Genomic DNA, 12,676 nt, shown 5'->3' on the forward strand with positions numbered 1-12,676 from the left:
TCTATATATATATAGAGAGAGAGAGAGAGAGAGAGACGGTGCCCTTTGACCCCGTGAAGTCACTGACCCAAGTTAAGATGGCGGTATCGATGGCAGCCGCCGCCGGGCGACTGAGGCGGGCCATTCGAAGGTCGCCCCTATGGGTGAGCCCCAGCCGTCAGCCGCTCTCATCCGAGCCCCCTCCAGCCCAGGCCACGGCCGTACGGGACGCCTTCCTGAACTTCTTTCGGGACCGCCATGGCCACCGCCTGGTGCCGTCCGCTTCCGTACGGCCCCGTGGCGACCCCAGTTTGCTTTTCGTCAATGCCGGCATGAACCAGGTGGGGGCTGAGCCACCCTTATCGGGGGCGGAGTTTGTAATTTCCCACCCTACCCAACCCTCCCCGGGAGAAAGGCGCCGCGGGATTGGGCGAAAGAAGAGAGGGGCGGAGCTCATGTCTTCTGGGGAAGGGGGGGCAGTTCGTGATTGGGCTAAGTGGTTGGGGACACGAGTTTGGGTTTGGGGAAGGCTCCACTTGGAAACTTCAGGGTTTGGGTTGAGTTTTAGGTCCAAGAATGCAGGATGTGTGGGACGCCTGGGTCGCTCAGTGGGTTAAGCCTCTGCCTTCAGCTCGGGTCATGATCTCGGGATCTGGGGATCGAGCCCCGCATCGGACTCTCTGCTCAGCGGGGAGCTTGCTCCCTCTCTCTCTGCCTGCCTCTCTGCCTACTTGTGATCTCTCTCTCAGTTAGGGAAAAAAAAAAAAAAAAAATGGTGGGTGTGGACTTTTATGGGGGCAGACTGGTGGGGGAAGTCTGGCTTCATTTATTCATGCTTTAAATAAAGATAACTAATAATTAGTATTGCTAGACTGTGTTCTCTAAGCTTTTGACTTTGAGCACCATTTACCCTCTGAATTTGTCTTCATCTGTAAAATGGGCGAGGAAGGCTGTTAAATGCTGGCTTGTGAGACCTGCCCTGTGGTCTTGGTTTCATACCCTGAGGTTATTGGGTGTGGTTTGGAAAAGCTGAAATGGAGGATGAAGCCATTCAGTGCCCTGTTACCAGCCCTCTTTTGCCTTGCCTAGTTTACTAGCAGAGGGTCTCTGTTTCCTGATTTATCTACCCTTTGTCTGTTCCATACACACTGGAGATGGGTGCCTCCAGGCTCCCAGATTGCCCCGTTGGCCAAGACCACACTGCACTCTGAGGGGTACAGTAAGAGTCTGAATACCCCACTCCCCACCTCTCCTTTCTGCTACGGAATGAGAACTGAGATCTTCATGTGTTTCCAGTTCAAGCCAATCTTCCTGGGCACTGTGAATCCACGAAGCGAGATGGCAGGTTTCCGACGTGTGGCAAACAGCCAGAAGTGTGTGAGGGCCGGAGGACGCCACAGCGACTTGGAGGATGTGGGCCGAGACCTTTCCCATCATACCTTCTTCGAGATGCTCGGCAATTGGGCTTTTGGGGGTGAATATTTTAAAGTGAGTCTCCAGGAAGCCATGGATTTAAGAAAGGGTCAGTAGTCAACCAAGAAGAGGCTGGAGATTAGTCCTGTCTCCATTCTTAGTGTCTGCTTAGACAGGACTCATACTGGACGCAGAGGCGAAGTGCTAGGTGAACATGTATGGTAGGAATGTGTTTCACTTCTGTATTGGATTGTAAGCTCTTTGAGGGCCAGGACTGTGCTTCTTGCCTAATGGCTAATCAGTAATTGTATGAATAAATGGTCAGGCAGAAATACTAAAATGCAGGAGTTAGAAATCAGCCCAGCTTAGGGTAGAAAGACAATTTCATGAAAAGGATGGGACTTGAAAGAAAGGATTTAGAGGAGGAAATGAGCTTCCTGGGCAGGGGGAAAAAAAGAAATTCAAACAGAAATGGTCCAGGTTTGTTCTGGAAACAACGTGGGCAGTGGAATTTTGTCTTAAGCTGAGGGCTGAAACTCATGTGGCTTGATTGACACTTAACTGGGGCCCTCTTCTCACCATGTTCCTCCTCCCACCCCATGTGGGTTTCCCCTGCAGGAGGAGGCTTGCAGCATGGCCTGGGAGCTGCTGACTCAGGTCTATGGGATCCCTGAGGACAGGCTCTGGGTCTCCTACTTTGGTGGTGACCCCAACGCAGGGTTGGACCCAGACCTGGAGAGCAGGGACATCTGGCTCAGCTTAGGGTAAGTTTGCCTCTGCCCATTATGTCCACTTCTGGAGGGCGAGAGGACTGGCAAATAGTATCAGCATCAGTCCTCAGAATCTCAGCGAATCCTAGGAGACTGGAGTCAGCCCTATTTGTCCTCTCGCTGAGCTTAATGGAGAGGCTTTCATGGCCGAGAGGGTTCTGGCTCTCAGGTTTGTCTGTCTCCCTACCACTCACTTGGCTTTCTTCTCAGGGTGCCTGCCAGCCATGTGCTTTCCTTTGGACCCCAAGAGAACTTCTGGGAGATGGGGGACACTGGCCCTTGTGGACCGTGTACCGAGATCCACTATGACCTCACTGGTAGAGTGGGAGCCCCCCAGCTGGTGGAGCTTTGGAATCTGGTCTTCATTCAACACAACAGGTAATAGGGGCTGAAGCGGAAGGGAAATCCCTGGCCAGAAGTGGAAAAGGTAGCAGTCAGGAGACTTTGATCCATTTCTTACAAGAAAACCCAAACATTTAAATGGTGCTTACTGTGTGCCAGGCACATTTCTAAGTACTTTTCAGATAATAACTGATTTAACCCTAGTCTGTGCTCATAACAGTTTATTTATTTACTTAGTGGGGGAGCACAAAGGAGCAGGGGGCAGTGCAGAAAGAGAGAGAGAATCCCAAGCAGCCTCCTCAGCGCAGAACCCAATGCAGGACCTGATCCCATGACCCCGAGATCATGACCCATGCCAAAGTCAAGAGTCAGATGCCCAACCAACTATGCTCATAATGGTTATACTAGTCACTGCTGCTTTCAGTCCTCAGCTTTTTTATCACATGCTGAAGCTGAGCTTCATGATCTATTAAGATTTTCTTTTAGCTTTGACCTGTCTCCTTCTCAAGGCAAAGAATTCTATCCCAGAAAGGGGACATGTGGATTCAGGCAAGGGCCCGAGCAGGGGTGTGAGTGGAGATCACCCTTTACAAGAAAGTACATATAGGAACTAAGGCCATCACTGTCTGCCTTTGGTGGAGAGGGGTAGAAACTGCCTTCTAGTTCCTCCCACTGTCAGCCCCCTCTCATTCCTCCCCTGCACGGGCATCTGCCTCACCCCTGTAACCCTGTGTGGGGCCTCACCTTGCATACCCTTCCCTGGCCAGAGAGGCAGATGGAAGCCTGCAGCCCCTGCCCCAGCGGCACGTGGACACAGGAATGGGCCTGGAAAGGCTGGTGGCCGTGCTGCAAGGCACACGCTCCACCTACGACACTGACCTCTTTTCCCCACTGCTCAAGGCCATACACCAGGTGAGCCTGCCTCTTCCCTTCCAGCTTTGGCTTTCCATCTTTATTAAGAACTCTTCATAAACAATGACCGATCAAGGATACCAGAGTCAAAAATGAGGTTGGGGTTCATGTTTATTACCTAATATTACCCTTAACTCCTTCCTTCATTTATTCAAAAAATATGTGTTGAGTGCCTCCTGTGGGTGAAGTCCTTTGTGTTTAGTATGGCAGAACAGCAGTGAACAGAAAAGAGATCACGGAGATTACATTGTAGCCTAAGAGATAAATAATAAGTAAATGTATTTAAGAACAAGATGGCAGATTTAAACAAGAATGCAGATTGCAACCTGGCAGTAAACATGGGTGATAGTAAGTAGGAGGGGGTTGGGTCCAGAGGGCTCTTACACCAAGTGTTTGGGGAAGGCTCACCAAGGACATGATCTCTGAGCTGGAACCTGAAAGAGGAAGAGCCAGCCACAGGAAGCTCATTTCAGGTAGAGGGGACAGCAGGTACCAAGGCCCTGAGGCAAGAAAGGAACACAAAAGTGGCCAGCTAACTAAGGAAGAATCACATGGGATATAGCTGGAGAATGTGTCCGTGAGATTTCACTGTCTAACAAACCACCTACCACTTTGTAGTTTAAAGTAACAACCAGTTAGTTGGTGTATAATAAGCCTGTGGGCTCGCAAGATTGGCTGGGCTTTGTCAGGTCATTTGGTTTTCTTGAGTTCATTCATACATCTGTAGTCAGCTGTGAGGCAGTTCTACTTCTGAGGATCGGTTGGCTGGCTGGCTGGCTGGCTGGCTGTTTGGGGTAACATGGGGGACCAGACTGTGTCAAGCAGCAGGCTAGCTGGGGCTTGTTCACGTCACATCACAGCTCAGCAAGGTTTTAAGAAAAGCAGGCGCACACGAGGACTCTTGAGGCTTAGGCTCAGAGCAGTGTGAACTGCACCTCATTCTGTTGGCCGAAGCAAGTCACCAGGCTAGCCCAGGTTCAAGGAATAGAGAAATAGATTCTGTCCCTGGATGGGAAGCAGCTGTGGTCACACTGTAAAGTGGCACACACATGGAAAAGGAAAGGATTGTGGCCCTTTTTGCAGACAATCTACCGTACAAAGAAAGGCTGGAATCAAACCTTGTGGGGCCGTGAAGTCCAAAGTGGGGCTTTTATTCTAAGTGTGGTGAGAAGTGTTCTGAGGTGGGGCAGGCCACTCTTGTTGCCCTGGGGAGGGTGGGCTGGAGGGAGACCTGAGATGACACTAAGAAGCCAACTGGGAGGCTAGTTCATCATCCAGAGAAGAGACAGTAAGGCAGGGGTTAGCCTGGTAGCTGTGGAAGTGGAGAAGAGTAATTGATTTGAAAGATCTCACAGATGTAGGAGCAAAAGGCCCCAGTGATGGGTGGGATGGGATGGGATGGGGAAATAAAAGTCAAGGCCTGCTCCTGAGTTTTTGAGTGGAGTAAGCGTGGTAAGTGGCAGGACTGTTCGTGGGGGTGGGGGTGGGGGGCAGGAGGGAAGTGCCACCAAGACACAGATCTGGAGCTCTAGGTGTGGAGCTGGATGGACCAGGCATCTGATTCCGAGCACTTCCATGTAGGCACAGCTTACAACTGACACCCTCCCTCCCTGCTCCCCACAGAGGTTGGAGGAGTGGGTGTAGGCCATGGAGAGCGCCTGAGCTCAGGCAGGCCAGATTCAGATCTCAGATCTGCTCCAGTGCAATGCGATATGATGCATGGCCTTGTGGCATTCAGCTAGCTCCTCTAAGCCTCTGTTTCCTCTTTTTAAAAAGAGGCCAGTAATACCAGAGCAGCATGTTTTGGATATTAGACAACGCGTCATTCAAGCACCCACCCATTCTGATAGCAGAAATTCAGTACGTGATCACAGCCATGATCATTGTTAGTGCTCAATGTGGCCCCGGCGGGACAGGGAGCAGCTCCCTTTCATGTTGGAAGTTTCTCTGTGTTCCAGATGTGATTGGCTTTACAGGGTAGGGCAGATGCTCTGGTGCTGATGAAGAGAACCCCACCTGGGCCACGTTAGGCAGGGCCAGCAGCCACATCTCCTTGTCTCCCACTTGCCAGGGTTGCGGGGCACCCCCTTACTTGGGCCGGGTAGGAGCAGCTGACGAGGGGCGCACAGACATGGCATACCGTGTGGTGGCCGACCACATCCGCACGCTCAGTATCTGCATCGCTGATGGCGTCTATCCTGGAATGTCAGGCGCCCCGTGAGTCTGGAAGGGCTGCAGGGAGAGGCATGTACTGCTGGGGGATTGCAGGGGAGAGGAAGGAAGGAGATGGCAGGAGGAGTGGGGGAAGGGTGAGGGCTCCAAATGGAGAGCACACACTCTGGACCTTGCCCTCCCCACTCTCCATAATGCTGACCAAGGGAGGCTGGGGCTTCATAGCTGGCCTCTGAACCCCTCTAGGCTGGTTCTCCGTCGGATCCTCCGTCGAGCTGTGCGCTTCTCTACAGAGGTGTTGCGAGCACCGCCTGGCCTCCTCAGCAGCCTGGTGCCCATCGTGGTGGAGACACTGGTGAGGGCAGAGCTTACCCTTCTGAGCCTCCCTGGGTACTCACTCAGGAAGCTTGCAGCTGAGCCCAGACAGTGCCCCCAGCCTAGGCTCCCTACCCTAAGTGTCCAGCCCAGGTCCTATGGGGCTGAGAAAACTGGGATTGCATATGAGAAGTAGGGAGCCCTCAGGAGGTCTCCTTGCCCGGGCAGCTGAGCCTTTGAGTTTGGGATCCCCTTCCTCCTGTATTCCCTATTTGGCTCCATTCCCCATCCTTCGATCTGAGCTGAGCTCCCCAGGCAGGTATCCTCAGGGAGGCCCAGGGTGGGGAGGTACAGAGTGGGTCAGTTGCCTTTCACACCTTCTCAACCCTCCACCTCCCTCAGGGGGACGCTTATCCAGAATTACAGAAGAACTCAGCCCAGGTACTGGCTTCAGATGGGGAGGCAGGGGCCAGCAAGACGGGGTGGAGAGCGGCTCTCCTTCAGAGGAGGTCTAACTCTAGTCCCTCCCTGCCCTGGTTCAGATAGCCAGCCTGATATCAGAGGACGAGGCCGCCTTCCTGGCCTCCCTGCAGCGGGGTCGACGGATCATTGACCGGACCCTGAGTCGCCTGGGGCCTGCTAAACTGTTCCCTGGTGAGTGAGGTGCCTGGCCAAGGTGTGACAGCCTCACGCAGGCGAGCCAGGGCAGGCAGAAAAGGGAGCTCGGGCAGGCCTGTGCCTAGCATCCACACCCACATTGCCCCATGCCCCTTTCCCTACACTGTCTCCCAACACCCAGACCTCTCTGTTGCCAGACACCACCCTGATTCTCTCCACTTCTCCACTGCCCAGCTGGCCCTGCCTCCAGTCCCTGCTTCCCAAGGCTGGCTTCTTGCCTGGAATGAGCTTCCCATGTCCTCTGAAATGACAGATGACAAAGGAGTACCCTGGGTTACCCTCAGCTCTGGCCTAACCCTTGTCCTGGACCTAGTGGGGTAGGCAGGAGACACTTGTGCTTGGCACCTGGTAGCTTCTGTGTGCTTAGAAAGCCCTGGCCCTTACTGCTCCCTCATTCCTTTCCCTTTGGGCTATCCTGACCCTTGCCCCCCCACCCCAACACCCTTTGTCTTCCTTCCTCAAAGCTGAAGTGGCCTGGTCCTTATCGCTGTCTGGGAACCTGGGGCTCCCCCTGGACCTGTTAGAGTTGATGCTGGAGGAGAAAGGTGTCCAGCTGGACTCGGCTGGGCTAGCCCGACTGGCCCAGGAGGATGCCCAGGTACAGGCTGGGGAACACCGTCCCAGGGTTCTTTGGCGACAACCTGATCCCCGGCCCTGAGTTCCTGGGGGAGGAACTCTTAAGGACAACAGGAGGCTGAGGTGGGGTCTGACCCCTTACCTCTGAATGACCCATAGCCTGGCGAGAATCCAAGTGCAATGGGCTGACCAGGAGCAGAAGGGGAGAGACCAGCATAGTGGCCTAGAGAGGGGACCTCCAAGGGCAGCAGTGGGTGAGGGGTGGGAGGGAGGCCTGATCCTGGGACCCTGCGTGAAGGCCCGTTCACTGACCAGCCCAGGGTCTAGCAGTCAGCCAAGCCCTAGCGGCTTACTGCAAGGGGCTGCAGGGTCCACACAGCCGTGTGTGGCAGGGACAGGGCTTCAGGGAGGCTTCCCATGGCACCATCCACGTGCCCCTTCCAAACGCATCTGCCCATCCCGCAGCACCGGTCACAGCAGGCCGAACCCGTTCAGGAGCAGGGACTGCAGCTGAGTGTCCATGCACTGGGAGAGCTGCAGCGCCGAGGGGTGCCTCCAACGGATGACAGTCCCAAGTACAACTACTCCCTGCGACCCAGCGGAGGTTATGGTGAGAGTCTGGACGGATCCTGGTGGCCACAGGTGTACCTGGAGGTGACTGGGGAAGGAGGGCTGTGACAGGGAAGGAGGGTGGCCATGGTTGCTCCTGGCCCTGCACATTCCTGGGATAGCCCCCAGGGGTCGCTGTCACACACGAAAGGGGCCCAGTCCTCTCCAGCCACGTGCCTGTTGGCTTCAAGTAAGGCACAGACCCACATCCCAGGTCCCATACCATGGCCTAGCACCGATAATGGTTCTTCTCCGTGGCAGAGTTCAGCACCTGTGAGGCCCAGGTGCTCCAGCTGTATACAGAGGATGGGACTGCCGTGGCCTCCGTGGGGAAGGGCCAGCGCTTTGGCCTCCTCTTGGACAAAACCAACTTCTACGCCGAACAGGGGGGTCAGGCTTCAGACCGAGGCTACCTAACGCGGGTGGACCAGGAGGTGAGAGACACACACATACACACACACACACACACACACACACACACACGTGAATTTCTGCCCCCGGCAGGCCCAAGCTGGGAAGGGAACCAAGGGGAGGGAAAAGCTACAAGCTGCCACTCTAGAGCCATGGCCCCTGCCCTTCCTCAGGATGTGCTGTTCCCAGTGGCCCGGGCCCAGGTCTGTGGAGGCTTCATCCTACATGAGGCTGTGGCCCCTGAGGACCTGAAGGTGGGGGACCAGGTGCAGCTCCACGTGGATGAGGTAAGAACCCCACCACTGATACTTGGGATATCCTGCTGCCTCTCAACTCTCCCCACGCCCCAGCATCCTGGGTGACCAAAGTGTTTCAGGCCTGGCGTCTAGGCTGCATGAAGAAGCACACGGCCACCCACCTGCTCAGCTGGGCGCTGCGGCAGGCCCTGGGCCCTGGCACGGAGCAGCGAGGTTCCCATCTCAATCCCGAGCGCCTGCGCTTTGACGTGGCCACACAGGTGAGCGGGTGCAGAAGGGCTTCAGGTGATGCAGCAGGCTTACAGGGAGGTAGTCAGGTGGGGGGTGGGGGTGTTGGGGGTTCAGCCAGCCCAAGGACCTGGGCCTCCCATGGCTCAGTCACCGTGAGGCCGTGGGGGAGCATCTTGCCCTTAGTCCTGGTGCACCAGGGAGGGGGCCGGCCAGACGGTGTCCAGAACCTTCCTTTCACCTCCAGCCACCCAGCTTCCTTGTTCCTGCTGTCACCCAAGACCTTCTTGCTCCAACCGAGCTGCCCTCCCTCCCCTGTCTCCCTCCCTCCTTGCACATCAGGCTCCGTCCTTGCCCCCGCACCCCCTCTCCCCGCATTCCTGGGTTTCTCTTCTGTTGGGCTGCCCCTTGTTGGGTGCTCCCTCGGTAGAGAAGAGCATGTTCGATTCTTCATTAACTTTTAGTGCCTAGTGAAAGGCCTTTAGTTCCCAGCAGGCCCTACTCCCAGGTAGTTTTCTGAGGAAAAGAACTGCCTGCTCCTTGAAGGCTGAGTGAGCTCCGCTCTGGGCTAGCCACTGTTTCAGCAGCAGAGGGTAGTCAGCCAGCTGACTGCTTCTTGCCGTGTCAGTTACTGGCGTGGAGCTGACTTCCTCTCAGTCTGTCCGTTTTCCTTCCACCCCACCAGGCTCCACTGACCTCACAGCAGCTCCGGGCAGTGGAGGGCACTGTGCGAGAAGCTGTGGCACAGGACAAGCCAGTGTACGTGGAGGACGTGGCCCTGGCACGCACTGCCCATGTCCCTGGCCTACGGTGTCTGGATGAGGTGAGCTGCCCGCCCCCCACCACTGAAGATCACCTGCCCCCTACATCCCCACACACAGGCCGGGTAACAGACTTGTTCCCTCCCACCCTCAGGTGTACCCAGATCCTGTGCGGGTGGTGTCAGTGGGGGTGCCTGTAGCCCATGCACTGGACCCGGGCTCCCGAGCTGCACTGCAGACCTCTGTGGAGCTGTGCTGTGGGACGTGAGTCACTGCTGCCTGCCTGCCTGCTTGCCCTCACCTGAGGCCCCAGGTCCTCACCCTTCTCTGGTCTCTGGAGCCACAAGCCACTGGTTTGGAGCTGAGGCTGCTCTTTCCTGTGCCACCGTCCCCACCGACTTTCTTCTCTGTCCCCCTGGCCGCAGGCACCTGTTGCGCACGGGGGCTATCGGGGACCTGGTCATCGTTGGGGAGCGTCAGCTCACCAGGGGCACCACCCGCCTGCTGGCCGTCACCGGGGAGCAGGCCCAGCAGGTTAGCATGCCAGCAGGGCCCGGGAGGCTGCTGGATGGGGGATGGGGGGCAGAGGGGGCCCATGCAGCTGACACTCTCAGGCTGGGGGATGCCGATGCAGAAGCAGGGTTTGGACCTGTATGCGGATAGGGCAGGGCCAGCTGCTGGCAGCTGCTGTGATTGGCCAGTGCTTTGAGTACTCCTGATGGTTACATATTTCTAATTTGGCCCACTGGCAGTGGGTTGAGCCCCTATCCTGGTGAGGCAAGAGTAAGCCAAGCAGCCCTGAACATTCTGTTCCATCCCTATAGGCCCGAGAGGTGGGCCAGAATCTGGCCCAGGAGGTTGAAGCGGCCACAGAGCGGCTGAGTCAGGGCAGCAAGGATGTGGTGGCGGCTCAGAGACTCTCCAAGGACATGGGACGACTTACCGATGTGAGGGTCACCCCCACCATAGACCTGCTCCCCACCCTCTCCTGGCCCTCTTCCCTTCTCCATGGTTCCCCCCCGCCCCATTCTCCCCCTGCCCCAACTCCAAGTCTGTGGCTCAGGGAAGGGCCCTGCTGATGGGCTTCTGGCTGTAGGCCGTGGACCTGGCCATGATGCCCCAGTGGCAGCGTCGGGAGCTTCAGGCCACGCTGAAGGGGCTGCAGCGGCGCGCCAACACGGCTGTTCGGAAGCTGGAGCTGGGGCAGGTAAGAAGAGGTTCAGCTGACACACTCTGCAATGGTCAGAGCTGCTGGAGTGGCACACCGAGAAGCCTCTTGGCCTGACATGGGGGGCAGAATGGGCAGCTCCTCCCTCTCCCGCCCACTGGGCACCATCACCAAGCCATCCTGCCACATCTCTCTGCCAAACTGTGCCTCTCCTTCAACTCCCAAGTCTGGCTCAGACTCTCCCTCCAGGAAGCAGACTGACTTGATTAAGCCATTCAGCCCTCATTGCTCCTTGACTATAGATCTGCCTTCTTCCCGACCCCTTTCATCCATCTGGGCTCCAGCCTTAGCCCTTGGCCTTCAGTAGCATACTTGTGAGGGTCTGGAGCTCTGGTGAAAGGACAGAGATGGGGGGAGGGAAGGACACAGAGCCCCTGGCACCTCTGTTCAAAGCTGAAGACCATTGCTGGGGGCGGGAATTTCTGGACTGGGGCTCACTGTGGAAGATGGGGCCTGTTACTTTCCCGCCTAATGCCATCCTTCCTGCCCCCTCCCCCAGGCTGCACAGAAAACCCAGGAGCTGCTGCAGCGGCACTCACAGGGGCCCCTGATTGTGGACACAGTTGCCGCCGAGTCCCTCTCAGTGAGTGCTGGGGGTGGGGGTGGCCCCAGGGTTCAGAAGAGGGAGGAGAGTCCCTGGTGGGAGGTAGCTGGGAATCCAGAGAGCAGTGGGCTCACCATCTCCCTCCCTTGTCCAGGTACTGGTAAAGGTGGTGCGGCAGCTGTGTGAGCGGGTGCCCGGCACCTCTGTGTTCCTCCTCAGCCCCCAACAGCTGGGGCATGTGCTATGTGCCTGTCAGGTGGCCCAGGTGAGAGATGGAGGAGAGGAACCTCCCCCACCCCCAACCCTTCCTGGTCCAGCCCTATGGTTCCCCACCTTTGATTCCTCCGAGGCAGGGTAGAAGGGATGTATGGGGACACCTCAGGACGGGCATAGGGCCATCTCTTAGCCCTAACCACACCTCCTGACCAGAGAAGGCACCATGAGCTCCCCTAATTACCGCCCTGCTCCAGGCCACACATCCCTTGCAAACAAATTAGCAGACATTCATTAACCTCCACCCACGTCCCCAAACCCCACCATCTCCTTACCTGATTCCCCTGCCATGCGCCCAGCTAATCACCATGATGCCAGTCTTGAGGGAGATGGAGTGGATTGTGGCAGGTAGGGGTGCCCTGCATCACTGTCCCTTCTGCATCTGTCCCCAGAGTGCCACGCCAGCCTTCACAGCAGAGGCCTGGGCCCTGGCAGTATGCAGCCACATGGGGGGCAAGGCCTGGGGCTCTCAGGTGGCGGCCCGGGGTGCTGGAACCACCACTGACCTGGAAGCTGTCCTCAGTACCGCACGAGCCTATGCCCTGGACCGGCTCCAACCCAGCTCACCCACAGACTTACATAGACTACACAGACAGCAGACAGGCCCAGGCCAGGAGCTCTGAAGGAGTTGGCAGGACCTCCCTGGAGACTGAAGCAAAGGACTAAAGGCTGGAGGCCAAGCAGCTAAGCCCAGGAGGGCCACCTGGGGCCAGGCCCTGGGCGGACACAAGGAGATGGGGCTGTGGAAGGCAGAGTGGACCCAAAGATACACCCCTCTCTCATTGGTTGAACGTGGAGCCACGACTGTCTTGGCTGTAGTTGCTATTAGGAAGTATTTTCACCAAGGGGCACCTGGGTGGCTCGGCCAGTTAAGCATCTCCCTTCAGCTCACGTCATGATCCTAGGGTCCTGGGATCCAACTCTGCATTAGGCTCCCTGCTCAGTCAGGAATCTGCTTCTCCCTCTCCCTCTGCCTTTCTCCCTTGTGCTCTTTCTCTCTGTGTCAAATAAATAAATAAAATCTTTTTATCTACTTATTTGTTTGTTTATTTCACCGAAGCTAAGAAGCCCCAGAAGGTCTTTTGCTTATAAACAAGAGCAGTTTTCCCCACCCAGCATCCACAACGGAGCCATCCTCGTTGCCCCTGCTGCTCAAAGGGCTTTCCATGCCAGCCTGTTCTGGGCACCCACGAGGGTCTCCCTGGCCA

General features: G+C 56.5%; 1 protein-coding gene across 2 annotated transcripts; it reads left to right on the top strand.

Moving 5' to 3' along the window:
* Positions 1-3: 3 nt before the first annotated feature.
* Positions 4-12,501, top strand: AARS2 (alanyl-tRNA synthetase 2, mitochondrial). Of its 2 annotated transcripts, XM_059400351.1 has the most exons (22): positions 4-320; positions 1,276-1,467; positions 2,011-2,156; positions 2,373-2,540; positions 3,272-3,416; positions 5,488-5,633; positions 5,835-5,943; positions 6,306-6,344; positions 6,446-6,557; positions 7,046-7,179; positions 7,623-7,767; positions 8,028-8,200; positions 8,351-8,464; positions 8,554-8,694; positions 9,348-9,485; positions 9,578-9,687; positions 9,849-9,957; positions 10,248-10,370; positions 10,520-10,630; positions 11,151-11,234; positions 11,350-11,460; positions 11,861-12,501. In XM_059400351.1, exons 1-22 carry the CDS (start codon positions 78-80, stop codon positions 12,089-12,091), a joined length of 3,024 nt encoding a protein of 1,007 aa, XP_059256334.1. In that variant the 5' UTR covers positions 4-77; the 3' UTR covers positions 12,092-12,501. The 2 variants fall into 2 exon arrangements, with proteins under 2 accessions (XP_059256334.1, XP_059256335.1); XM_059400352.1 differs by lacking the exon at positions 6,306-6,344.
* Positions 12,502-12,676: the final 175 nt, after the last annotated feature.

The sequence above is a fragment of the Mustela nigripes genome, chromosome 5 (assembly GCF_022355385.1).
Source record: "Mustela nigripes isolate SB6536 chromosome 5, MUSNIG.SB6536, whole genome shotgun sequence".
Taxonomy (NCBI): Eukaryota; Metazoa; Chordata; class Mammalia; order Carnivora; family Mustelidae; genus Mustela; species Mustela nigripes.

Coding starts and splice junctions, on each gene's coding strand:
- AARS2 (XM_059400351.1), top strand. CDS start 78: ATGGCGGTATCGATGGCAGCCGCCGCCGGGCGACTGAGGCGGGCCATT. Junction 7,180..7,622: donor TGGCCCAGGAGGATGCCCAG/GTACAGGCTGGG, acceptor CCCATCCCGCAG/CACCGGTCACAGCAGGCCGA. Junction 11,461..11,860: donor GTGCCTGTCAGGTGGCCCAG/GTGAGAGATGGA, acceptor ATCTGTCCCCAG/AGTGCCACGCCAGCCTTCAC.